A 13,336-nucleotide genomic window follows, 5' to 3' on the forward strand; every position below is an offset into this window, starting at 1 on the left:
AGGGAGAGCTTCTGCAGTGCCGAAGGGCAGTCCCGTGGCGAGCCCCAGGCAGGACGGCTCGGTCGCACAGACCGGCACTGCACACGGTGTGACCGTCATAGGCGAGACCGCCACATGCGAACCAGACAGTTCCCAGCGAAGGGGAAGTGCCGCCGGACAGGAAGCCCTGCGGTGCTGCAACGGCACAGATGCTGTGCAGTGGACCCTGAAATAGGGAATTGTAGGTTAGGTGGTCATTAAGTTGTAACATGCTTTATAAAGAAGCTTTGTGACTTGTTACAAACAGCAGTCCCTGAAATCAGCAAGGACTAGATAAACCTAGCGGTTTCTCACAAGAACTAGTTCCTAACCGTCTGAAGCTGACCTTGTAGTTTGGAGAGAACCCAAGAGAACTTTGAGCATGGACGAAACCAAGGGGTGAAAAGCACATGGTGAGGAAGACTTATGGCCTTCATCCTCCACGACCCCAGAAGACCACCACCGGGAGACATTGCGCAGGTGCAAGAGGGAGGAGCCCTAACCTTAATACGAAGCGGGGACAGGTCATACGTATGTACAGATGTATTAGGAAATGTCATGTATATGCAACAGTTACTGTATAAATTTAGAGCAGATTGTCACGACAGGTGCACACGGTTTTGGTGGGACTACCCCCCGTGCTGCCCAGCGCTGAATAAACATACCCACTTTACAATCTTACACATTGTGGAGTCTGCTTTCCGCACGTCAACCCAGGGAAAGCAGTCAAATGCCACGGCCCATTACAGAAAGTTAACCTCAAAACTGGGATGAAGAATGCCCAAGAGGCAGGCCATAAGACTGGAAGGATGCAGGGAAGAAATCCCGGAAGATGAAACCCCATGGAAATGAAAAAAAAAAAAAGAAAAAAAAGAGATACATGGCGGGGGGAAAAGGCAACCCTTGTCCTGGGACCTTTATAGGCACTGATAATAATACACATCTTTAAGAAATGCCAGGGAAGACCACTACAGAAATACACACCTCCTGGACGCCTGTGATATCCAGATGGATGGCAACATAAAGGACCCGAGAAGAGCACGGGAGGTCCACAGCTATGGTGCTAAGAGCTGGGGGGACACCTCAGACTTTGGACAGTACGTACTAATATACCTCACCTAAGCCAAACATAGAAGGATACTATTCACTGTGGCCTGCATTACATCCTGTTCCCTACTTCTCTGGCCCATGATGTCTCTTCGAGCTATGGTTCCTACAGTATTTGCCACACTTGTGCCTGAATCGTACTTTCTCATTAAACTAGCCTCAAGTGGATGGCAAGTAAGTGGACTAGAGGAGTAAGAGAAAGCCTTGGGACATAATGGGTAATGCAGGAGGGGTTCTGAACAGACTGCTGGGTCCTCAAAAGACTATACAGGCAAGAGAAAAATTCTGTACATTGTGTATAGCAGCTTGCTGCAACACTGCTGGCAGCTACAGCTTCTTGGTTATTTCTTTAATATGTCAGCTGCACGTAACAAAAATTCTTCACTTTCCTAAGAAGTAAAAATTGGGGGGGGGGGGGGGGGTGTTCTGTATGTCATATGATAATTAAAATTACACTTCCATGTAACCCACAAAACTGCAGGGGACTGAGGACCTCTAACATGTACAGAACAGTTCAACAGAGTCTTGTGGGGAAAAACCCTCAGCCTTCATCAGTGTCCTGGTGCCAGCTGGGATGGAGTTAATTTCCTTCCTAGAATCTGGTGCAGTGCTGTGTTTTGGCTTTAGTCTGAGAACAATGCTGATAACACACCAACAGTTTAGTTATAGCTCAATAGCACTTGCCCTGACCATGGACTTTTCAGTCCTTTGTGCTCTGCAGCGAGGAGGGGCATGAGAAGCCAAGAGGGAGCAGAGACAGGACACTTGACCTGAAGTAGCCAAAGGGGTATTCCATACCACAGCACATCATGCTTGGATTAGAAAGTGGGGGGAGTTACCCGGGCTGGGTATCAGTCAGTGGGTGCTGAGTATTGGGCATCACTGTTGGTTACTGTTGTTTTTCCCCTTTCGCTATTTTGGTTTTATATTTTCTTCCCTTGTCATCTCCCTTATCATTACTAGCAGTATTACAGTGTACTTGAGTTATTAAACTGTTCTTATCTCCACCCGTGGGGTTTAAATTCTTCCAATTCTTCTCCCCATCCCACCCTGGGGGTGAGCAAGCATCTGCTGGTGCTGAGTTACTGGCTGGGTTTAAACAACAACAATCAGTCCAAAGGAACAGCAAAGTCCAACAGCACATGCTCATAATAATCCCCTGGCGAAATGAACGATATTTGCAATACCCAGGTTGTGCGTCCTCTCAGAAGCTCTAAGACTGCAGACATTAACATAACAGCGGGACCTGGGGTATAAGGCCACCTGGCAAAATGTTGGTGCCTACTCTAAACATGATCACTCACTCCATTGACAATACTGACTAAACCTCCTGTGACTTAGATGAAAGCCTGCACACTTCGGTATACATATGCACATCACAGAAGCTTAAATATAAGCAAGATTAAATCACACTTTTTTCTTGTTACTGGTCTGCAAGTTCTTCCTCCTGCACAGGAGAAACATGCCCAACTGGCACAGGCACTCTGCTAACTTTTCCTGAATTCCTCCTAACTTCTGGTTCTCTTTCCAGAGTCAAAGGACTTTCTGATTGTGACCTTACCTAATGTCTTGTTAGTGAACAAGACAGAGTTTGCTCAGTTTCTGTTATGCTACATCCCTCTTTCCATCGTGTACAAAGACACAGAGTCATTCGTGGCATGCTGATCTAGAGTATCAACTTCAGTAGTCACAAAGTCATCTGGCTGAATTGTTTCTTTTTGCTGCTTAGGTTTTCTCCTCAAGAATAAAAAGAAAAACCAATAAAGGATGTGTGAAGCAACAATATTAAGAATAACTTCACATACTTCATTTATTCAGTTGTATGAGAGGAGAGTAGTAAGACAACTATTGTAAAAAATAGTTGATTCCTCAGGCAATTTTTCTGCTTTGGGCAACAGAGTAGCATATTTTATCTGGTTACGAATGCTGTTCCTAAACTGTTGACTTGTTTGGTAAAGAGCTCTTTGATCACAGAAGGCTGTGAACAGCAGCATTACTGACAGTGCTGCTGGGAACAGATTTGTTGTTGTCAGACTGATTTTTGGTTTGGTTCTTGAGATCTTAAGAATGAAGCTACTTCTGTAGAAACTACCAAACCCAAGCAAATGTGGTATGGACAAACATACTGGTGTTCATGATCTAATACAATGACAAGAACAGTGGAAGTTATATGCTTTTGATAGTTCTTTATATTGATAACAGTTTGATGCTCCTTTTTGTACACATCAGAAATTCTCCACACTTCATCATCCAGTTCTGACAGTGGTCTTCATAAACTTAGCATTACTTTTAGTCCATTGCCACTTTACAATCAGGGACACAGAATAAAGAGGAAATACATGCCTTGAAACTTGGCCTTTAAATTTTAGGAAGTCAAGTCAAGCATTGCCACACAAATCCATTTTTTCTGAACCTGTCCTGCATGTATGTGGCTGAGCTTCAATATTTGTACAGGAACAGGCACTCAGATACACAAATACAACAGTTTCTTTCTGTTCCTACTTCCATATGCATGTTTATGGCAATTTTTTTTGTTGTAAAAATTTCTGTGTCTGCTTCGTGGTGTGCGTCCACCCTTCTGGCTATTGGCACAGTGTTTTTTCCCAGCTTGATTTATACACTATGCCGACGGTTGTTGATCATGGCCACAATGTGTGACAGGTCCAAACTTTTCATCATAACCTCCATGAACTCCTCATCTTTCCTCGCTCCCTCCACAAATTCTTCCAGAGAAAGTTCACCTGTGTCAGACACAGAAGAAATTACAATCATGCCAATCCACATTTGAACAGGAAAGGAGTACAGTAGTCTAACTTTAGAGACCACTTACTATACAAGCAGTGTTCTAAAGCACCAAGAAGCCTCAGAGTATTTTTAAGTCCATATGAAACTTTCCCTATATGCAGGCTACTCCAGCTTCCTTTCCTTCCTTTCCCCACATAAGGGAAAGTGTACATAAGAAAGAATAGAGGAAGTGCATAGCTAAGTAGTAGGATCATAGTGGGATCATCCTATAAATAAGGCTGTATTAGTAGCCTCCTTTTTGGCCTAACCTGTCAAGGTCCTAACCTACCCCATACTTGCTGGTTATCGTGTTTAAAAGAAGTGACAGAAGGGAACCGTGGCAGGCAGAAATAGGTTTTCTGTTCTAGGTCAAAAAGCCCCTGTGCAGGGAAGCAGCTTGGCAGAGTTCTTCTGGAATAACAAAAGGGCAGGTCAGAAGGTAATAAGCACATTAAGTAGTGTGTATGTCTCAGGGACAAACAGCAACTACAGTGGCCTTGACCAGTTTTTGACTGACTGGACCATAGCACTTCATGTGCTTGCTGTACTGCCTATAGCAGACCCAGTGAAGAAACTGTGAACTTCGATATTAAATTCCAATTCTTCCTTTCCCTGCTGCTGATATATTCAGGAGATATATCAACAGATATTTCCCACTTCTACCTCTGACACCAGCTATGCAGCAACATGCAAAAAGGAAAAAAAAAACCCAAACCCAAACCAAACAAACCCACTCCAAAACCCCACCAACAAACTCGTGGACAGAACATAGCTGAGACTTTGTGTGGGGAACAAATCCTGTCATGCTGATTATGTATGATGCAAGGAAAGAATGCTTCACAAAATTCATGGAGAATACATTCCTGGATGACAATACATGTAACACACAAATATAAAATGAGGAGGCATAAAGTTCAATCAAGAAAGGAAGACATGGATGTCTCTCTGTAGCACAGAGACTATCTGTGGTGGCTGACATAGACAAGGATTTTACCATCTCCATTCACATCAATTTTGTTGAAGACTCGGTTGGTGAACTCTTCTGCACTGGTTTCATGGTCACCACCATTAATAGCTCGAATAGCCTAAAAGAAAAGAGCAATAATAACCAGAAGCTGCTCAATGGCTCCCAAAAAACAAGACAGATTCCACTGCAGCCTGCCAGCATCGATTCAGAACAAGACAGTCATGCCTGGTACTTTCCGCATACAAATGAACCAGCATCATAGGTAAACACAGCAGAAATCATCAGGCCTTACAGTTGGCTCTGAAAGGTGCAAAGGGAGCACGGTTATGAAGCATGGAATGAGCAGGGAAACCCAAAGGATCACCCTAAATCTGCTTAGGTAGCAGTTAAGCACTGCAGAAATGGCAGAATCAGGATCCACCTACTTGATTCACTTTTTATTACCCTATGGTCCACCAAGCCCCATAAACACTGTCAAACACTCTCTGCATTTGACATTATGAAATTCCTTCGTTATATGCTGTCATCATTTATTTCTATTCTTGCTTTTCCTATTTCCATTTATATACTGCTTCCTGTATGTCATGTTTCTCCCTAAAGCTCATTGGAAATTAATTTTCAGCTTAACAAAGTTTAATCATTATTCATTACTGTTTACTACAATTTGTCTTACTTGTAACCATATAGTGCAGGGTTCTCTTTTCCTTCCATGCCTTATTTTTTCCTTTGTTTAAGGATGTCCATGAAATATGTGATTCCAGAGGCTTCATATTGATTCTAAGACTACTTACTTTCTAGTTTTTACCTTCTGATATGTGGGGTTTTTGTTCTTTTTCGAATGTCGCTTTACTAAAACTAAGTATCACCTCAGCAACTTGCTAAGGCTGCCAAAAAAGACACTGAACTACACAAAAGTCAAAGGGCAGTAAATTCATTGCTATCATGGTTTAAGCCCAGCCGGTAACTCAGAACCACGCAGATGCTGCCTCACACTCCCCTTTTTTCCCTCCCCCCAACCCCAGCTCCTGGAGGGATGGGGAGAGGAATGAAAAAAAAAATACAAATCCCATAGGTTGAGATAAGAGCAGTCCAGTAACTAAGGTATAATACAAACCACTACTGCTACCAATAATAATGATAATGATAAGGGAAATAACAAGGGGAGAGAATATAAAACTAAAAGGGGAAAAGAAAAAGAAAACCATAAACACAAGTGATGCCCAATACAATTGCTCACCACCTGCCAACCAATACCCAGCCCGAGCCAAGCATCGATCTGGGCCTTCGGGGTAACTCTCCCCAGTTTTCTATACTGCGCATGATGTGCTGTGGGATGGAATAGCCCTTTGGCCAGTTCAGGTCAGGTTTGGGTCCTGTCTCTGCTTCCGCCCGGCTTCCCGTGCCTCTCCTCACTGGCAGAGCATGAGACTGAAAAGTCCTTGACTGGGGTAAGCGTTACTTAGAAACAACTAGAAACAGTGGTGTGTTATCAGCGTTGTTCTCAGACTAAAGCCAAAAACGCAGCACTGCACCAGCTACTTAGAAGGAGAAAAATGTTACAGCTGAACCCAGGACAATTGCCACCAGTTATCACCCACAGGACTTGTTTTTCAACAGCTCTGTTTTAAACAATGAATATTTCTCTCTTCACTGTGATGTCTCTTTATTTCTATTGCAAGTTATTAGTAGGAGGCTGTATATTTTTGATTTGGTTTGGTCTCTCAATGCTTGGCACTAAAATTCATATCCAAATGAGAATGCATTGCTAACATATTTTTAGTGGTTTTATTTGTGACAACTCAGGCTTCAAATCTTTATCAAATCCATTTTCTGACTTTCTTATTCAGAAACATGAATTATTTAGGGTCATTGAATCTTTTCTGCATCTTCCTAGTTTTCCAGAATCTACAGCGTAATTCATTATTCATAAGGTCATCCTTATGCCTGTAATTCCAGCACCTTCCACAATAGCTATTTGTATACTTCTTCTTTTTTTTTTTTTAAATTGACAGTCATTCTTCTTCAAACTATTTGCCAGAGTCAGAAATGTTTTATTACATTGGCATTTAGGAGCTAGTTCTAAAAAGCTGACTGGGAGCAACTCTCCAACTACTATTCTCATGGGGAAAAGGAGGTATGAAGGACACATTGTAGAGACCACAACTGACAGTAACTGAGTCTGAAATCTTGGAAAGTGCAATTTAGGTCCTAGGCAGCTAAAAAAATGTATGGGGTTCACTATGCTGGAACATACGCTGTGGTGGGCTGAGAGATTGTGGGGAATTCTGCTGAAAGAAAGAATGCTATTAAAGAAGGTCTCATCCAGGATCATCCATATGGGGAATAGCAAAAGTCTTACATGTGTAGTGAAATTTGTCTTTAAGGAAAGCGAAAAGAACACAGATCCCTGCAGACTCACCTTAATGATGTTGAGCAATTCATGTTGATCAATGCAGCCGTTGCCATCTACATCATAGAGCTTGAAATACCACCGCAATTTCTGCTCCATCTTCCCACGGAGAACAAGGCTGAGGGCAGCCACATATTCCATGAAGTCAATATATCCATCCTGTGGGAAAATGGAAACCAAATTGTGACAGGAACAAACTGAGGGAGTTGCTGCTCTGAAGCTGGTTTACCATATTGCTCTCTAGATTCACAGCTAAAAGAGAATGAAAAACAAAATAGAGCAGATTGCTCAAAGCCCCTGTGTCCAACCTGGCCTTGAACACTGCCAGGGATAGGGCAGCCACAGCTTCTCTGGGCATCCTGTGCCAGCACCTCAGCACCCTCACAGGGAAGAGCTTCTGCCCAAGAGCTCATCTCAATCTCCCCTCTGGCAGGTTCAAGCCATTCCCCTTGGCCTGTCCCTCCAGGCCCTTGTCCAAAGCCCCTCTCCAGGTCTCCTGGAGCCCCTTTAGGCACTGGAGCTGCTCTAAGGTGTCCCCTTCGGGAGCCTTCTCTTCTCCAGCTGCCCCAGCCCAGCTCTCTCAGCCTGGCTCCAGAGCAGAGCTGCTCCAGCCCTCACAGCAGCTCCAGGGCCTCCTCTGGCCTCGCTCCAGCAGCTCCATGTCCCTCTTGTGCTGTTCCCCAGAGCTGGATCAGGGCTGCAGGGGGGATCTCCCCAGGGTCCAGCAGAGGGGCAGGATCCCCTCCCTGAGCTGCTGCTCACGCTCTGGGGGGGCACCCAGCACGTGGGGGGGGTCTGGGCTCAAGCACGCACTGAAGCCGGGTCATGGGGACCTTCTCATGGCCAGTGTAAATAACCCCTTCTCTGCCCACCAGAGCTGACTGCCTATGGCCTACTGGGAGAGAAAACTGACCCAGAGCCCTGTCTGCAAGAAAAGTGGAAGGTAGTTCTACCTTAGGTTTTCTGTACTAGTCTGCTTTGTCTTTGTCGGAAGCTACTGCTATTTCAGTGAGCCATAGATCTCTTCTCCATTCTCTGGAAAAAAACAAGTGACTGAAGATATTTTTTAAAATACATAGAACGCGATTTGACAGCTGGAAAAAATGTTTTTTATTTAGGTTTTTAAAAATTCGATTTCTTGAATCTACAAAGAAACTTAAAAATCTCTTGTTTCCTCTGGAAGAAAAATGCTAGACAATAAAGGTTCATAATCCCTAAACTTAACACTGACTAAAATTTGAAGTGGTTAAAAAGAAACAACGAAAAAGGTGTGTATTTCTGTCAAAGATTCTGAATAATTACTTCAACAAATTACAGAGCATAAAAATGAAGCTTTCATTTATTGAAGTATTTAACCAAAGTCGGGTGGCTTTCCAGAATCAATGTAAATAAATAGCAACTGCAGGTGGGCTAGCAGAGCACTGCTGCTTTACAGCAAGCATCACAACATTTTGCAATACTCATCCAGGATCACTGTAGTATTCCCATTATGTGAGTTTTTCATAACTTCGTTGAGCAAAGTCATGGAAAACAAAAACAGCTCTAAAGGTGACAAGAAGGGCATGAGTGCAATTTTTAAAATAACTCTTTGAAAACTTGTCCTTTTTGTCCTTAGCATTTGAAGGTCCAGGGGGCAGATGATTCTATCCATTATCATCTGCATTACAACAGAGTGGCTCTTCCTCTGGGTGCTGTTGTTCCTTGCCCTTACTTATAAAAGGAGCTTAGATTAAGTGGCTATTACAGGCTAAGATTAACTGACGTAGGTCCATCTCCACTAGTTGCCACAATCTTACTTCATTCTCCTTGAGATCACTATCACTTTATTTAGAAGATAGCTTTTCATCTTTGTATGACCAAATTTGAATTTGAGAGTCTTTTTAAAACATTGATTACTGCATAACATGGGGCTTACTGGAGAACTTTGGGATGTGTAGCATCCTTGAGCAAATTCTGAAGTCCTTAAATATCCCACGAAATGGCAGAAGTAAAGGGAAAGACTTGTGCAAGAACTGCAAATGCATTGGCTTAGTTTATTAAACTGCTTCTCATCACTATCACCATCCAGGGCACAGAGAACTTCAGGATGAGAAAGGATGCTCTTTGAGATGTGCGGTCATTTCCAGTCATTACATCCACCACAAGGCCTCAGCTACCCTAATGAAACCTGGCTGTTTTAAGAATTTTGTAATATTCCTTAGAATTCCTTAATGCCTTATGCCTTCTCCCATGTTGTCCAAACCAATGTTCTTTGCTCAGTCCCTGGGCTTTCCTTCTTCAAATCTGACCCTGTGATTTCCCACGTGTCTCTTTGGCATGCTCCTTGATTCACAGACATTTGCTCCAGCCATTTCAGAACTTTGGAGCAGAGAGCAAAGCTGAATTTTCCAGGCTGCCATAAAACCAAATTTCTCTGTTATTGAGGTTACAGGCTTTCAATCATAAGCTTGAGTAAATATAGATAAAACCAGGCAAAAGCGAGGGCCATTGCATGCTTAAAGGAATTATAGGGGCTACTGGTTCTTACCTTAAAGACAGCCAGGGGTTGCCTGTCACAGTGAGGAATACTACCTACCTCCTAGCTCCTGGTACCTGCTAAAGCTTCTAGCACTGAGGAGAACCACATTAATCGTCTGCCCAGTCTGTCTGCAGTGTGAATTTCAGCTGCCAAATATCTGGAAGTTAATTCCTCTGAATGTAATAATGATTTCTATTGTATTTGATTCCTCTAGTCTCTACTATCTAATACAGATATATTTTTGAGTAGTAAGAACATATAAGAATAATAATCTCCTTTTGTTAGTATTTTGCTAGTCAAATAAAGTCAAGTCAATTAATACACAATAAGGAATTCTCAAAATTCAAGGATGAATTTGCACAAGGTGGTTAGATAATTACGTGTTATTACCTGTGGTTATGTTATCTATGTCATTATTATACACATTCATTTGCTCCTTGCATTTAGCTAACTTTATATTAGTGTCACTCAGCAGCTTTCCACACCAATGTTTTAAGAGAAAATGAAAGACTGTAAAACTGCAGAAGCTGGTTCACTTTTAAGCAGTATGTGGCAGTTAATCTCCTTGCAGGAGAACTCACCTTATTCATATCAAATGTGCGGAACATCTGCTCAATGTACTCATTGGCCTCTGGATCCAGCCCTCGAAGCCCGAAGAACTGTTTAAATTCGTGCTCTGTCAGCTGTCCAGAGGGACACTCCATCATGAACTTTTTGTACCAGTGGTGGATCTCAACAGCCTGCAAATCATCCACAGTGGAGCTGCTGTTGTTCCCCATATGTATGTGTGATCAGAAGAATGATGCTACAGGAATGATCTTCTTCCTCCTGTTGCTCTCTGAGCGCTGCCTGTCTGCTCCTGTCCACGTTTGACATTAGTGTCAGTTAAGTGGGGGATCTGACTTTCCATAAGCCAATTATAAATGTTAATCTGCTTAGAGGACAATTTACAAACCTGAAAGTTTCAATGATACTGTCTTCTTAGAATGGAAAGTAGGTGCAAGATAATCTAGCAAACCTGTTCTATTTCAGGAGCCAAATCAGAAAGGCTGAGAAAGTTAATCAGACACTGGCTTCAGGAGCTATACTGGTACACTACTCTATTTTTAACCTTGGTATAGGTATTTTGTGATGCATACAAAAACACAGCACTGCACCAGCTACTAAGAAGGAGAAAAAATGACTGCTACAGCTGAACCCAGGAGAGTATAATTATACATGAAGGTAAGAGGAAAAATCTACAAGATGTGGGATTTGAGGTGAAGTAAAAATCTGCTACTCTAACTGGATTTGAGGGTCTCTTTTCTCAAATAGAAATGTTAAATAACTTAGTGTATAGGACCAGAAAGTGTTACAGAAGCAGCTCATCATAATATTAGGCTATGTGGGAGAAAGCTCATCTTCACACACACAAAGGCACAATGGCAGGTGGGAAAACCCAAATAATGCTCTGACCTGGCTAATCACAGAATCACCAGAGAAGTGCAGTCAACCCATAAAAGTCTCATCTGCACAAACGTGAAGGAGCAAAAAGAGACAACCACAAGCTGGGAAACCCAAATCACCCATAAGTAGAAATGAAGCCTCTGTCCCAGCTCCTTCTAAGACTGTCATAGGGGAGCCATCAGCCCCATGAGCCTGGAGGTGATACCTATCACAATGAGTCAATGGGAGAAGCTGTCAGAATACCTTACAGGCTGAGTGGGGTTACTGCCTAGGGGTATGGGAAACTTTGTTGAGTGCTGGGGAAGAGCATTTGGGGATTGCACGACTTATAATGGGAGGTTTATGGGAGGAACCAAAGATGGGGAAAGGGATGGGTCTAAGTGGTTTGGGGATGAACAAGCATAGGAAAATGCCTGCGCTGCTCAGACTTCATAAAGTCTTCATGAGTGGATCCTCCTGGAAAAATATGCTCAGGCACATGAACAACAGGGAGGTGACTTGTGACAGCCAACATGGCTTCTCTAAAGGCAAACTGGCTGACAAATTTGGTGCCTTTCTATGACAGGGTGACAGCGTTGGTCATAGTGAAGTGAATAGATAAGCAGAGTGAATAGATAAGTGAAGAATGACTGATGTCATCTGCCTGCAGTTGTGCAAAGTTTGACACTGTCCCACACTGTTGAGAGAGAATAATTATTGAGCAGCTTCTTCCCTAGCACATATGACATCCTTGTCTCTAAATTGGAGAGACATGGAATTGATGGATGGACCACTCAGTGGATAAGCGATTGGTTGGATGGTTGCAGTAAGTGAGTAGTGGTCAATGGCTCGATGTCCAAATGGAGACCAGTGATGAATGGTGTTCCTCAGGGGTTGGCAGTGGGACCAGCACTGTTCATTGTCTTTATCAGTGACAAAGGACTTGGGGGTGGTGGTTGATGAGAAGCTTGACATGAGCCAGCTTCAGTGTGCGCTTGAGCCCAGGAATCAACCATATCCTGGGCTGCACCAAAAGAAGCATGGCCAGCAGGTCAAAGGAGGTGATCCTGCCCCTCTACTCTGCTCTCATGAGACCTCACTTGGAGGTCTGTGTACAGTTCTGGTGTCCTCAACATAAAAAGGACATGGAGCTGTTGGAGCAAGTCCAGAGGAGGGCCATGAGGATGATAAGAGGGCTGGAGCACCTCCCATATGAAGACAGGCTGAGACAGTTGGGGCTGTTCAGCCTGGAAAAGAGAAGGCTGCGTGGAGACCTCATAGCAGCCTTCCAGTATCTGACCTTCTTGAGCAAGTCCAGAGGAGGCCACAGAGATGCTCCCAGGGATGGAGAGAGAGCTGGGCTTCTTCCACCTGGAGAAGAGAAGGCTCCGGGGACACCTGAGAGCAGCTTCCAGTGCCTAAAGGGTGCCTACATGAAAGCTGGATAGGGGCTTTTTACAATCTCACGTAGTGACAGAGCAAGGGGTTATCACTTGAAGTTGAAAGAGGGGAGATTTAGGTTAGATATAAGGAAGTTCTTCCCTGTGAGGGTGGTGAGGCACTGGATGGAACAGGTTGCCCAGAGAAGCTGTGGCTGCCCCATCCCTGGCAGTGTTCAAGGCCAGGTTGGACACAGGGACTTGGAACAACCTGGTCTAGTGCGATGTGTCCCTGCCCATGGCAGGGGAGTTGGAACTAGATGATCTTAAGGTCCTTTCCAACCCAAACTATTCTGTGATTCTATGACATGGACAGTGGGATTGAGCACCCTCAGCAAGTCTGTGGTGACACTGAGCTGTGTGGTGTGGTCAGCACGCCGGAGAGATTGGATCCAGAGGGACCTGGACAGGCTGGAGAGGTGGGACTGTGTGAACCTCATGGAGTTCAACAAGGCCAAGGGCAAGGTCCTGCACATTGGCCAGGGCAATCCTAAGCACAAACAGAGGCTGGGGGAGACTGGATGGAGCAGCCTGAGAAGGACTTGGTGTGTTGGGTGACAAGAAGCTCCCCATGACCTCGCAGTGTGTGCTTGAGCCCAGAACCACCCCGTGTGCTGGGCTATATACATCACAAGAGGTGGCCAAGGGTTGAGGAAGACCTCAACCCT

General features: G+C 43.9%; 1 protein-coding gene across 1 annotated transcript; it reads right to left on the reverse strand.

The window, feature by feature from the left end:
• Positions 1-3,387: 3,387 nt before the first annotated feature.
• On the reverse strand, positions 3,388-10,704 carry LOC104403080 (guanylyl cyclase-activating protein 1-like). The gene is made up of 4 exons (XM_010011114.1): positions 10,386-10,704; positions 7,296-7,445; positions 4,904-4,994; positions 3,388-3,866 (listed from the first exon to the last, which is right to left on the reverse strand). Exons 1-4 carry the CDS (start codon positions 10,581-10,583, stop codon positions 3,739-3,741), a joined length of 567 nt encoding a protein of 188 aa, XP_010009416.1. The 5' UTR covers positions 10,584-10,704; the 3' UTR covers positions 3,388-3,738.
• Between the last annotated feature and the right edge of the window lie 2,632 nt (positions 10,705-13,336).

The sequence above is a fragment of the Nestor notabilis genome, unplaced genomic scaffold (assembly GCF_000696875.1).
Source record: "Nestor notabilis isolate BGI_N333 unplaced genomic scaffold, ASM69687v1 scaffold5093, whole genome shotgun sequence".
NCBI classification, from domain to species: domain Eukaryota; kingdom Metazoa; phylum Chordata; class Aves; order Psittaciformes; family Psittacidae; genus Nestor; species Nestor notabilis.